The following is a 14,764-nucleotide window of genomic DNA, read 5'->3' on the forward strand; positions in this document are numbered from 1 at the left end:
GGCTGGGTAGGAGAAGCCAAGGCTCCAAGTGGCCCTGGGGAGGGCGGTGGTAGCAGGTAGGGAGGACAGCCTCCTTAGGCTACAAGGGGCCCAGGGATGCTCCCAAGCTCCTAATGCCACAGGACAGGAGCCCAGGGTTCCTCCAGGGATCTGGCAGGGAACAGTGGAAAGACAGCATCGACCTCCCCCAGGCCCAGCTCCTAGACGACGGGAAGCCAGAGGCCAGGCACCCCCAGACCCCAGGCAAAGGTGGGAAGAAAGCAAGATGGATGCTCAGCGCTGCAACCCAGCTCACGGAGCTTTATTAGAGAGAGTGACAAGATACTGCTCACTTCTTGCTGCCCTTGAAGGGGCACCCCCCCCTCCCCGGGCCATGTTCCCTACAAGCCCAGCACCAAAGGCCCGGCCCAGAGGCCCCCCTTCGACCTGTACCCGGAGGCCTCGTCCTTCTCCCACCCATCCACCACCTGGGTGTCAGGCTCAGAAGAGCGTGAGTGACAGCTCACACAGGGCCAGGCCCCACTGGGAATCCCCTGCTGGCTTTAAGGGAACACTGATGACTGGGGAAGCTGACATCCGCTATAGTCCTCATGCGTGCGTGCTCACGCACACGCACGCAGGGAGGCTTTCAAGGAGGAAGTGCCGTGGCAGAGAGGCCTTTGGCACAAGTCACCACTTCCGGGCTTCAAAAGCCCAACTCAAAATAGGCAGCCTCTATTCCTGGCTGACCGCAGCCCTGCTCGGGAGCAGGCTACCCATGCTGCTGACTCTTCCAGTTGTCCCCATGCACGCTGTCAACGAATCCAGAGGCCCCAGAGCTTCCCTTGCTGGGCAAGTTGCTGGTGAAGGTCCACCTGTCTCGCCCAGCCTTTGGCTTCCAGATGGGGGTTGACAGAGTCGGCAGGACACCCCTCCTGAGTGCCAGACAGGGGAGGAGGGAGGACTCTGCACTGAGCAGACCAGCCTCGAGCCCTCAGAGGGGAGAGAGTGAATGGGCAGGGGGGTCTTGGCTAGCTGAGCGCCCACAGAGGTCAGAAGGCTCCTTTAGACCAAAAACATCCTGGTTCTGCTCCCCCCTGCTAAGCAGGGTGAGGCACTGGGAGGGGGAGATCCTATGCTTCACAATAAAAAAAGGTTTTTAAATATATTCATCAAAATAATTTTCTTTTAAAAAGCCCCCCACCGCTGGCAGCCCCACTGGCCGGCTCTCCACCACAAACCCTCCCCAGCCCGGCACAGCGGAGAGGTCCTGAGTGGCCCAAGTGCCCTTTGAGTCTTTCCCACCCAGGTCTTCGTGGGTAGGGAGGAGGGTGCCCCAAGGGCCGTGGCGGGAGGGTGGTTTCTCCACTGCTGCCTTCCCGACTATTCTAGGCCCAGGATGTAGTTGATGCCCTGCACCAGGCCGATGATGACAGGCTGCCAGGCCACCAGGTATCGAAGCCAGTCCAGCAGCTGCCCATACATGACGTGGGGTCTCTCCCAGCTGTTAGCACGTTAAGGATCGGAGGCTGCGTGCGAGAGCCGCTGAGCTTGCCCAGCATGGTGCAGGGGTCCCGAGCCTCCACCCTGCTCGGCTGCTACAGAGCCTCAAGGAAAGCAAGCCGCCCGGCCTTCCTCCTGCTCTCCATGTTGGGATGAAGGGCGGAACCCAGAGAACGGGGCAGGAGAGCAAAGGGGCCGGGTGCGGCAGGGGACAGACCTGGGAGAGGTGAGGAGCCGACAGGGCTCTCCATGACCAGAGGAGACTCTTTCTCCAGACGGACTGCCACTGTCCAGCCTGACACCCTATAAATGTGTCTGTGACAACAGCTGCAAAGGCCAGGACTGGGGTAAGGTAACTAACCCTGAAGGTTCTTCTAGAGTCCCAAATCAAAGGTTTGCTGAATACAGGAAGGGGCTGAGTCTAGCTCAGGTCAGAACCAGAAGGGAACAGGGATTAATAAGGAGGCCCCAGCTAGAGCACCACGCCCTGCTGAGGCCGGCCCTGGACATGGCTTCCCTTCCTTTTGTTTCACATCTAAACACTGGCAAGGGATCTGAGAGGGCCTTAGGAAGCCCACCTCTGAGGAAAGCGCAGAGAAAAAGCTGCTCATGAAACTGCGGGGGCCTCCAGAGGCACCAGAAAGATTAGCCTGGCCCAGGACCCGAGAGCAAAGGGAAGCCCCGAGCCTCACCCTGGCCACAAAATTATAATTGTTCCTAGACCAAGACCCAGATGAACCAAGAAATTAATCTCAACGGGGGGAGGCCAAAGGCTCCTGCTCAGGGACTGTAGGAGTGTCCTAGGAACATAATGTCCTTTGCACAGCGAGCATGTGGGTGTGCAGGGAACACAGGGAGAGGAAAGGTGGAGAGGAAAGGGAGAAAGCCGGGTCCCTGGACCCCACGGCAGTGCGGGTGAGGCCAGGGAAGTGGCCAGACACTTTCCCACAGGCTGAGAGAAGGAAGAGGGCGAGGGTGGGGTGGGAAGGGCCTGGTAGGAAGCAGCAGCGCAGGGGCTCAGATCACACACAGTGGACAGGGACAGGGAGTCCCTCAGCTCTCCTGGACCCCGCAGGCCCTGCGCAGCCCAGAGCTGGTGCAAGGGACATGCCACGGGAAGGTACCACTCATTAGTCACATAACCCTGAACAAGTTACTCAAACTATAAACGGTTTCATTTGTAAAAATGACATTATTCAGGTCATAGGTTGCTGGGGAACCAAGTAAGCTAACAAGTACAGCGCTTTAACACAGTGCCAGCACAGTGAGCAAACAGAAATTCCAGCTGCTGTTACCATCAACTTATGACGGGAAGTCTGACTGAGGGCAAACGTGTTGCGATTGGGGGCAGGCCGGAGGGCCCAGGAGCACTCAGACTCGAGGTCACACTGCCAGTACTTTCTCCCAGACCCACTCTAGCAAAGGACCAAAGGATACGGATTGCTGAACATCCTCTTGAGGTCTACTTTTTCTTTGCAGTAGGGACACGTCTGCTTCTTTCCTACGATGCACCATCCGCGGATGCAGAACTCGTGGAATCTGAACCGCAGGGGTCAAGGGAAACGGCAGAAAGCCAGATGGAGCCCCAGCCTGTGCCGGGCCGTCCACAGGCGCCTCAGCACCAGCGGTGGCTTCACTTCTGTCTGCCGTGTGATCGTGAGCAAGCCTCTTCTCTACGAACCTGTTTCCTCACTTTACACGTGAGGAAATGATTTCTCTGTATCACAGGGCTGTTATGCAAAATGGAAATAACACATGGATCTCCCAACACAGGCAGAGTGACAGCCCAGTAAATACATGGTAAATAGAATTGTTATTCAGCAAGGCAGCGTAGCACACACATCTTTTTTTTTTTTTTTTTTTGCAGGTCTGAGGATGGAAACCAGGGGCAATTCGACCTTCAAGCTACACCCCCTGTCCTATTTTTTATTCTTTATTTTGAAACTGGGTCTCACTGAGTTGCAAAGGGCCTCACTAAGTAGTAGCTGAGGCTGTCTGCAACCGCTATCCTCTGGTTTCAGCCTCCGAATGCTGGGATTAGAAGCATGTGCCACCACACCTGGCTGGTAGCACACACCTTGAATCCCAGTACTCAGGAGGCTGAGAATGGAGGATCGCAGGTTTGCAGCCAGCCTCAGCAAGTTAGTGAGGCCCTGTTTCCAAATTAAAAATAAAATAGGGCTGGAGGTGCATCCTGGAAGTAGAATGCCCCTGGGTTTTATCCCTAATACCACAAGATATAAAAACACAGCCGGGCATGGTGGCGCACACTTTTAATCCCAATATTTGGGAGGATGAGACCGGAGGATCATAGTTCAGACAGCTTCAGCTACTTAGTGAGGCCCTTTGCAACTCAGTGAGACCCTGTTTCAAAATAAAGAATAAAAATATAGGGCAGGGGGTGTAGCTCGGGGATTGAATGCCCTTGGGTTCCATCTCCAGACCTGCAAAATAAATAAAAATAAAAACGAACCAAAAATCTGTTATTCAGAATAGGGGATTGATTGATTGATAATGGGGATCAAACCCAAAAGCATTCTACCTCTGAGCTACACCCCAGCCCTATTTTATTTTTTATTTGGAAACAGGGTCTTGCTAAGTTGCTGAGGGCCTCACGAGGTTGCCGAGGGTGGCTGTAAACCTGTAATCCTCCTGTCTCAGCCTCCCAAGTACTGGGATTACAGGCATGCACCACCACACTCAGCTCAGATTAGGGGATTTAAACTGAGGAACCATGTTGGAGGGTCCTCTTCCCCTGGGATGTCTCATCTTGGTCTAGCTGGCACAGCCTCACTAGCTTTGGCCACAGGTTCTCTTTGACCTAGGCAGTTGATAACCACTGCGTACACAGGGTGGATCCAGTCCACAGGTCGGGGCAAGGAAGGCTAGTCCCTTCCCCAGGATGGCTCTCCTACACTCCAAGGCCTGGACGGCATGCCCAGGGTCCCAGCTACCCACTTCCGTCCCTGACCACAGTGTGGTCCCAGGAGAGCTGTGGCCCAGAAGCTCAAGGCAGGATACACGTGATTGCAGGACAGCCTATACGTGTTCTCGATGATGCCCTCTTCGCTGACATCCACAAAGATCTGCTGTCCACACACGGCACACACGCTGTCCGAGAGGTGTTTGGTGGGCATGCCTGACTCACTGTAGAACTGGAGGGAGAGAACAGGAGGGAAGGAAAAGCCGTAAGAAGCCACCCAAGTGGGAGTGCATCACGGAGACCCGGGTCTTCTGGAGAAAAGGGAAAGTGCAGGGGAGTTAGAGGACAACCTTTTTTTTTTTTTGCGGTACCAGGGATGGAACCCAGGGGCATTCTACCGCTGAGCTACAACCCCAGCCCTATTTTTTATTCTTTATTTTGAAACAGGGTCTCACTGAGTTGCAGAGGGCCTCACTAAGTAGCTGAGGCTGTCCGTCAACCTTGATCTTCAGGTCTCAGCCTCCCAAATGCTGGGATTACAAGCGTGCGCCACCACGCCCGGTTTTAGAGGACATCTTTTTAAGCCAAATGACATTTACCTTTGCTGGAGAAACAGGCAGAAATGGACAAACCAGAGATAGGTAGAGAGGTAAATGTTAGATTTAACAGGACATGAGGCTGGGCTGGGTCAGCATTGCGGACAAGCGGAAAGGGAGGGAGAAGGTCATAGAGCTGATGGCAGGAGCTCTGTCAGGTTGCAGGCTGAGTCACTGTAATCGGACTGGTCTTATGAGAGAGGCACATTGTTCTCTGACATTTAGAATAGTGAAGCCACGCACAGTGCTGCACACCTGTAATCTAGATAAACAGGAGGCTGAGGCGAGGGGACTGCAAGGTGGAGGCCAGTTGGGCAACTTAGATCCTGTCTCAAAGTAAAATATAAAAAGGGGTAGAGATATAGCTCAATGGTAGAGCATCTCCCTAATATGAATGAAGTCCTGGGTTCAGTACACAGTGCTGAATTTTTTTTTTTTTTTTTTTTTTTTGTACTGGGGACTGAACCCAGTGGTATTCTATCTCCAAGCAATACTCCAGTCCTTACTTTTTATTCTTTTATTTTGAAACAGGGTCTCACTATTTTTTTTTATTTTGAAACAGCCTCACTAAGTAGCTGAGGCTGTCAGTGAACCTATGGTCCTCCTGTCTCAGCCTCCCAAGTACTGGGATTACAAGTGTGTGCCACTACACTGAGCTACTCTCTATTTCTGAAGCAAGGTCTAAGTTGTGGAGGGCCCAAGTACCTGAGGCTGGGCGCAAAACTGCTATCTTCCTGTCTCAGCCTCCCAAGTACTGGGATTACAAGCGTGCACCACCACACCCGGCTGGTAAAAAAATTTTTAAATGTGAAATATTGGGTGGGATGCTGACGTGGCATCCTGAGGCATTTGTAGCAGCAGCAGGAGCAGCAGCAAAGGCTGAAGCTTTTTAAATCCCATTTGGCAGAATGTCTAAAACTGTCCTACTCTTTAACTCATTCATTTCACTTCAAGAAATTTAAAGAAATAAGCAAAAATGTAAAAACAAAACTAAACTTCAAAAACACAGATATTCACTAAAGTAGAAAACGCTGGCATTTCCTCGAAGCTCAGCAGAGAGCTGAGGATGCAGCTCAGTTAGAGCACTTATCTCGCACATGGGAGATCCTGGGTTCAATCCCAAGTACTGAAATAAATAAAAAGGTTAAACAGGACTATCACATGCCCTTTCGATTCCATTCCTTAGGTATATGTCAAATAGAAGTGAAAGAAGAACAGATACGTAAATGCCAGTGCTCGTGGCAGCATTCATAATAGCCCCAAAGTGAAGCTGACCCAAGGCGGGTCAATGGATGGATAAACAAAACGTGGTACATACACACAATGGAATATTATTCAGCCATCAAAAGAAATGAAGTTCTGATAAGTGCTACACACCAATAATTAGGTGAACATACTAAGCTAAGTAAAAAAACAAAGGATAACAAAGGATAACAAAGGACAAATATTGTGATTCCAACTACATGAAATATCTATTAAAATAAGCAAATTCAGAGATAGAAAAATAGATTAGAGATAACCAGGGACTAGGTGGAAGAGGAAAAGGTGTTAGTGGCTAATGGGCAGAGTTTGTGTTTGAGATGAAAAATTCTGGGGCTAGAAAGTGATGATGGTTGTACAACATTGTGAATGTAATTCACAAACTAAACTGTAAACTTAAAATAGTTAAAATGGCCCAGCATCTGGGAGGCTGAGACAGGAGGATCGTGATTCGAGGACAGCCTCAGCTACTACTTAGTGAGGCCCTTTGCAACTCAGTGAGATCCTATTTCAAAAGAAAGGATAAAAAACAGGGCTGGGAGTTGGGAGTGTAGCTCAGAGGTAGAAAGCCCGAGTTCCATCTCCAGTGCCGCAAAGAAAAAAAAGCTACAGTGGTGAATTTTATGTTTTAATAAGAATAAAAATAACACAATACATCCCCAATACTGCAAAAAAAAAAAAAAAAAAGGATGTTCAGTATGATTGGTGCCATATGTAAGGAAGAGGCCATACCTGTCCAGAGACAAACACTCAGAAGGTACAATGTGAGAATGTTCACACTGGTAATGCATAGGCTGTGGGATTATAATTTCTTTACAACTGTAGTGCTGAGGCTTAAACTCAGGACCTTATACACAACAGGCAGGTGCTACTACTGGGCTGCACCGCCAGCCTATTGGCCATTTTTAAACGTGTAATTTGGTGGTGTTAAGTATATTCTCACTGTTGGGAACATGTTCTAGAAAGTTTTCTAGAACATTTTCTAGAAAGTTTTCATTCTGTAAAATTGTATAATGATTTTTTAAATTTTTCTCCATTTAGTATTACAGTTTTCTCCAAACCTGGGAGGTTGAGTAATTGTACTTAGTCTTGTTTGTTTTTGGTGGTACTGGCGATTGAACCCAAAGGCATTCTACCCTTGAGCTATACCCCAGCTCTTTTACTTTTTATTAGGAAAACAGGTCTTGCTTATTTGCTGAGAGACTCACTAAATTGCTGAACCTGACTTCAAACCTACTGTCTCAGCCTCCCACATACTGGGATTACAGGTGTATGCCACCACATACAGCTTGCATTTTTTAAATTTAGGTTTGCTTTGCTGACAGCAGGCAGGGTTAAACCCTACAGGCTGTTTCAAAAAAAGTCATCATAGAGGTCTGTCAAATAAGAAAATCCCCAGCAATCCCATGGGCACAGAAACCAGCCAGGTGGAGTCTGGATCAAGAGGCTCTGAGGTTGAACTAGGCAAAGCATAGGGAGGCAGGTTTCAGTTTAGCTCGAGAGCTGATCCTTCAGGAGAAAGAACTCAAGGTCCATTTGGTGTGTTAGGCCTAGACAGACCTCATGTCACTATTTTTTTTTTTTTTTTGGCAGTAGGGATTTAACTCACGGACATTCTACCTCCCAGGTACATCCTCAGCCCAATTTTATCTTTTTTTTTTTTTTTTTTTTTTTTTTGGTGGTACTGGGGTTCCTGGAAGCCCTTCTACCTCTGGGCTACACTCCCAGACCTATTTTTATATTTTTATTTAGAAACAGGGTCTCCTAAGCCAGCGCGCGCGGCTGGCTTCGAACCTGCGCGATCCTCCTGTCTCCGCCTCCCAAGCGCGGGGATTACAAGCGTGCGCCACCACGCCTGGCGTATCTTTTTTTTTTTTAAATACTTTTTTATTTGGAAACAGGGTCTCTTAAGCCAGTGCGGCTGGCTTCAAACCTGCACTGCAATCCTCCTGTCTGTCTCCCATGTACTGGGATTATAAGCATGCACCACTATGTCAACTTCATGTCACTATCTTGACAACTTTGAACAAGCCACCCGAACTCCTTCCTTCCATCAAACTATACTGGGCATTGACTAAGTACCAGCCACTGGACTAAGTTCTTGAGTTAAAATTCTGGAACAATATAGACTGAGCCTCTTTCCTCCTGGCCCTTATTGCTAAGAGAAACTGACATTTAAGAAGTCTAGAACATAAAAAAAAAACCAAACTCATTATAAACATTAAAGGGTGCAACATGATCAGACTCAATTTTTTTTTTTTTTTTTGCGGTACTGGGGATAGAACCCAGGGGTATTCTACCTCCGAGCCACACCCCAAGCCCTATTCTTTCTTTATTTTCAAACAGGGTCTCACTGACTTGCGAAGGGCTAAGTAGCTGAGGCTGGCCGTGAACCGTGATCCTCCTGTCTCAGCCTGCCAAATGCTGGGATTACAAGTGTGAGCCACCATGCCTGGTTTCAAATTTTTAATAATCTGGTCTTCTGTGTGAAGACTGGTTTGGAGATGATGTCAACATGGATTAAAAAAGACCAGACAGGAGACTACTACAATTCTTTATTTTTTTATTTTTTTTGTTTTTTATTTTTGGTAGTACTGGGGTTCCTGGAAGCCCTTCTACCTCCGGGCTATACTCCCAGACCTATTTTTACATTTTTATTTGGAAACAGGGTCTCCTAAGCCAGCGCCTGCGGCTGGCTTCAAACCTGCGCGATCCTCTTGTCTCTGCCTCCCAAGCACGGGGATTACAAGTGTGCGCCACCACGCCTGGCTTACAATTCTTTAAAAGCAAAAGATGATGATAGCAGGGCATGGTGGCACCTGCTTATCATCCAAGTATTTGGGAGGCTGAGACAGGAGGATTGCAGGTTCAAGGTCAGACTCAACAGCTTAGTGAGGCTCCCTGCAACTTAGTGAGCCCCTGTTTCAAAATTAAAGAATAATAAAATAAGGCTGGGGGTGTAGCTCAAAGGTAGAATGTCCCTGAGTTCAATCCCCAGTAACACACACACACACACACACACACACACACACACACACGGGAAATCCGGGTGTAGCTCAAAGGTAGAATGTCCCTGAGTTCAATCCCCAGTAACACACACACACACACACACACACACACACACACACACGCACACACGGGAAATCCGGGGCACAGAAACTGCTCAGAGGACAGAAAGTGTGAGGTGGACACACGGCCCGGCCTGGCGCCTGCCTTCCAGTGACTCAGGGGCACAGCAGAAGGCAGGCTCACTTCACCATCCCCTCCCCGGCATCCCAGCAAGACTTTGGTGTAAGTGAAAATGACACTGACGGGCTGTCACAAGCTTATGAGCTCACAAGATTCCACCCAAGGCCCTGACTCACTTTAGGAAGTTACGCTAGTTCACATTGGACTTCTGCAAGTGAGGCAAAACAAAGGGCCACTCCACACCAAAGAGGGTAGTGCAGAGTACTAAAAAAGAACTGAGACTGCATGCTAGCACAATTATAAAACCTCACAGTTTCATTTCTAGGAATGCTGAAATTAATCACCAGGATATCTTCAGATTGAAAATTAAAAACTACTTTTTAGCCAGGCGTGGTGGCACACATTTGTAAGGCCTCCCAAATACTTGGGAGACTGAGACAGGAGGATCACAGGTTCATGGCCAGCTTCAGCAACTTGTGAGGCCCTCTATAATTTAGTGAGATCCTGTTTCCAAATAAAGAATAAAAAAATAGGGCTGGGAGTGTAGCTTGGAGGTAGAATCCCCAGTATGGAAAAAAAGAAAGAAAGAAAAAAAAAAGAAAACTAAATCTAAAAATTCTAGGATACATATGCAATCTTTCATTTATTTATTTATTTATTTATTTATTTATTTATTTATTTATTTAATTTATTTATTTAACCCAGGGGCATTCGACCTCCGAGCTGTACGCCTGCCCTTTTTTATTCTTTTATTTTGAAACAGGGTCTCACTAAGTTGCAGTGGGCCTCACTACATAGCTGAGGCTGTCTATAAACCACAGTCCTCCAGTCTCAGCCTCCCAAACACTGGAATTACAAGCGTGCACCACCATGCAGAGCGCAATCTGGCTTTCTAAAAAAAAAAAAAATTGTTTTTTAGTATTGAGGATGGACCGCAGGAGCATTATTCTACCTGTAAGCTACCTCACAATCCATCCCTTTTTATTCTTTCTTTTGAAACAGGGTGTCTAAATTGCTGAGGCTGGCCTTGAACCTGTGATCTTCCTGTCTCAGCCCCTCAAGTACTGGGATTAAGTAAAGGCATGCATCACCACACCCAGTCAGCTTTCCAAACTTTTTTTTTTTTTTTTTGCAGTACTTGGGATTGAACCCCAGGCATTCTACCTCCAAACTACATCCCCAGCCCTTTTTTTTTTTGGGCAGGTCTGGGGAAGGAACGCAGAGGCATTTGACCTCCAAGCTAGAACCCCTGCCCAATTTTTTATTCTTTATTTTGAAACAGGGTCTCATTGAGTTGCAGAGGGCCTCACTAAGTAGCTGAGGCTGTCCGCGAACCACTCTGGGTCACAGCCTCCCAAATGCTGGGATTACAAGCCTGTACCACCACACCCAGGTCCCCAGCCCTATTTTTTATTCTTTATTTTAAAACAGTCTCACTGAGTTGCAAAGGGCTCCACTAAGTAGTTGAGGCTGTCCACAAACTTCCATCCTCTTGTCTCAGCCTCCCACATGCTGGGATTACAAGCATGTGCCCCCATGCCTGGCTCCAGCTTTCCAAATTCTGAGGAAGGACTCTCCATGCATACCACCCACATCTTTTTTTTTTTTTTGATGGTGCTGGGGTTCCTGGAAACCCTTCTACCTCTGGGCTACACTCCCAGACCTATTTTATACTTTTTTATTTGGAAACAGGATCCTGTCTCCACCGGGGATTACAAACCTGTGCCACCACGCCCAGCGTCATATCACCCACATCTTGAAGGATTTGATATGGCTCATCTTATCCTGTAGTGCTTTTCTTGTCCATCACAGAAGAAAGGATAAGCTGAACAAGTTGGAGGCAGCAGGAGGCAATACTCGAGGTGTACTCACCCCTATGGTAGACGCCATGTAGTCTGCACACATTTCTGCAAAGTCCCGCTCAAGAACTCCATAGTAGAGGCCATAGAAGAGGAGAGAAATGCCAAAGTCCATGGCATCTTCTGGTTTAATTCTGTTAGGGAAAGCAACACGGTCAGGAAGCCTGCCTCGAGACACGACAGCTGTGGACGGTAACTCTGGGACACACAATTCAGGGTCTGAAGTTGGACAACTTCAAAGGCTAGGGCCAAGGGTTGGCAAATGAGACCAAATCTAGTTTTTAAACGGCTCATAGACATCTTTTTTTTTATTTTTTATTTTATTTTTTTTTTTGGCGGGTCTCAGGATGGAACCCACGGGCATTTGACCTCTGAGCTACACCCCCGCCCTATTTTTTTTTAATTCTTTATTTTAAAACAAGGTCTCACTAAGTTGCGAAGGGCCTCACTAAGTAGCTGAGGCTGTCCACGAACCGCAATCCTCTGCTCTCAGCCTCCCAAATGCTGGGATTACAAGCATGCGCCACCATGCCAGACTCATGGACATCTCTAGAAGAAGCCAATACTATAAGCTGCTAAGATCAAGGCAGAGTGTCCCCTCCTGCCCTGTCCCTACTCTGCCCCTGACTGGCAGCTCTGCCGGCAGGGCCCATGCTCACTGGGACCTGTGTGTTGTGGACTCTATTGCTGGCAATTGCTGGACACCAAGAGGTAAAATTTCAGTCTAGAAGTTGGCAGGTCAGCGAGTTGCCTCACCTGGAGCTAGCTGCCTACGGAGGGAGGTGCAGGCCAGGATCTGTTGTCTCTAGAGCAGAGACTAACAATGATCCAGGAGCCAAACAACCCCTGCAGGCCAGCCCCTGAGACAGTCTCAACTGATGGCAACTGGCACAAAGCATGCCCAAGATGTGCCCCATGCCCCCAGGGAAATAGGGAAGAACAGGTGGGCATTTTCTATCTTGGGATGTAAGTATCTATGTAATATCCTAGATTTCTGCCTATTGTCCCACAGAACCTAAAATATTTACTATCTGGCCCTTTACAGAAAAAGTTTGCCAAACATATTTAGGAAAAATTAGCTAGTAAATATTTATATATGTACAGTTATCATAATTTTTTTTATTTTGCGGGTCTGGGGATGGAATCCAGGGGCATTTGATCTCTGAGCTACGTCCCCTGCCCTATTTTTTTCTTTATTTTGAAACAGGGTCTCACCAAATTGCAGAGGGCCTCACTAAGTAGCTGAGGCTGTCTGTGAACCGTGATCCTCTAGTCTCAGCCTCCTGCATGCTGGGATGACAAGCGTGTACCACGCCCAGCTGTCATAAAATTTTAAGTATATTCTGTATACTGCTACCAAAGGGAAACTTTGGTCAAGTCTATTCACTAAGAAGAATAAAGATCAAAGAGTTGACTTTGCTCATCAACCTCACAATACGTAACCCACTAACTAGACATCAGTGATCTTACACCAATTGACATGACCAACAGCATTAAAAATCTCAGGAGTCTCAATTCTGTTTTGTTCTTTTTACATTTTGGGCAAGTAAAATGAACTATAAATAGAGTTAAAACGTCTCTTTTTTTATGGTATTTGGGATGGAACCCAGGGGCCTTCTACCTCTGGGCCACACTCTCAGACCTATTTTACATTTTATTTGGAAAAAGGGTCTCACTGAATTGCCGAGAGCCTCGCTAAGTAGCTGAGGCTGGCTTTGAACCTGCGCGATCCTCCTGTCTCGGCCTCCCAAGCACAGGAATTACAAGCGTGTGCCACCACACCCGGCTTAGAAACATCTTTAACACAAATACAGAATCTCTATTATATTTACTTTACTTTTGTGGTACTGGGTATTAAACCCAGGGTCATTCTGCCTCTAAGCTACATCTCTAGCCCTATTTTATTTTTTATTTTGAAAGAGGACTGAGGCTGGCCTCAAACTTGCTATCCTCCTGTCTCCATCTCCCAAGTACTGGGACTATAAGTCTGTGCCACCATGCCTGTTTTGTTTTTCTTATTTGTTTGTTTTATGGTACTGGAGATGGAACCCAGGGCATTCTATCTCTAAGCTCCACCCCCAGCCCTATTTTTTATTTTGAAACAGGGTCTCACTCAGTTGCAAAGGGCCTCACTAAGTAGCTGAGGCTGGCTGTGAAGCAAAATCCTCCAGTCTTAGCCTCCCAAATGCTGCAAGTACAAGCATGTGCCACCACGCCTGGCTCTGTTTTTTTTTTTTTTTTAATAGAGTATCATTAAGTTGCCCAGGCCAGCATTCCAATGTGTCCAGCTATCAGAATCTTGATTTTTATTTTTTGAACCACACAGGTTAGAAAGATACCAATAAATGCCTTTGTTTTCATTTGATAAGATATCTATTAGGTTCCCCAGTGATGAAGTCCTCTAACCCTTTTTGGAGCCTGTTTATTCTGGAACTACCCCTGGAAGAACGAAGCCTGTGGATGTCCTCTCTCTACATAAAGTAGTACTTATGTTTTACTTGTCCTGAAATAAACTCCTTTTGGCTTCAAAGATAATCCTACCTACAGTATACTGGGTTTGGGGAAAATGTCAATAGCTTCCCATCAACAACTTAACCATGAATCCTAAACTCCTTCAGCTTCAGTGCACTGACCAGGCTTAGCACAGTCATCGTTACTTCATTTAGGAAACCATATTTCCACCCTCTCCTGACCACTGACTCATGGTGCCCTCTAATCTCTAAGCTCAGAATTTCTTGGCTTCTGCCTCATTTGGGGGCGGGAGGACCTGTAGCTGATACAGATCTTCTTTTAGAAGGCTCATGACAATAAGAAGCAACAGCCAGAATTTTATTCCTAGAGATGTACCCTTATAAAGCAAGAGTCAGCTGGGCAGGGTGGCACACACCTGTTATCTCAGTACGTGGGAGACTGAGACGGGAGGACTACAGGTTTGAAGCTAGCCTCAGCAAATTAAGAGTGACTCTCAGCAACCTAGTGAGATCTGGTTCAAAACAAAAAATAAAAAGGGCTGAGGATTTAAAATGCTTCTGGGTTCAATCCCTGGTACCCGCCCCCCCCCAAAAAAAGCAACAGAGCCATGTTATCTGTGATAGTACTATACTGAAAACAACTTAATGGAGCAGGACTTAAATGTCCACAGGCTAACTTCCTAGAACTGTTTTTTCAGACATCTTACAAAGTGGAATGCTAGCTGGATTACCAGCAACCCTGCTAAAATATTAAAATGACCTGGGATTGGTCACTGTCCCCAGACTAGGACATTCTTAAAACTGGATGTGCTAGCCGGGCGTGGTGGCACACACTTGTAATCTCCACACTTGGGAGGCTGAGACAGGAGAATCGCACAGGTTCAAAGACAGCCTCAGCTACTTAGTGAGGCTCTCGGCAACTTAGTGAGATCCTGTTTCCAAAGAAAATATAAAATAGGTCTGGGAGTATAGCCCGGAGGTAGA

At 47.4% G+C, this 14,764-nt stretch overlaps 1 protein-coding gene across 2 annotated transcripts in view; it reads right to left on the reverse strand.

Moving 5' to 3' along the window:
- Positions 1 to 1,362: 1,362 nt before the first annotated feature.
- The window catches only part of RNF121 (ring finger protein 121), a gene marked incomplete at both ends in the record, with an annotated part of 67,505 nt that continues 54,103 nt past the window's right edge, over positions 1,363 to 14,764 (reverse strand). Inside the window, 4 exons of one of the 2 annotated variants that reach the window (XM_080697980.1) lie at positions 1,363 to 1,483; positions 2,920 to 3,021; positions 4,504 to 4,637; positions 11,323 to 11,443. In XM_080697980.1, coding sequence (XP_080554106.1) covers positions 1,363 to 1,483; positions 2,920 to 3,021; positions 4,504 to 4,637; positions 11,323 to 11,443 — 478 coding nt within the window. Of the gene's footprint in view, positions 1,484 to 2,919; positions 3,022 to 4,503; positions 4,638 to 11,318; positions 11,444 to 14,764 lie in introns of those variants that run through there. The other variant, XM_080697979.1, reaches the window with a different exon arrangement.

Source organism: Muscardinus avellanarius, assembly GCF_963383645.1.
Source record: "Muscardinus avellanarius genome assembly, chromosome: 1".
Classification (NCBI taxonomy): Eukaryota; Metazoa; Chordata; class Mammalia; order Rodentia; family Gliridae; genus Muscardinus; species Muscardinus avellanarius.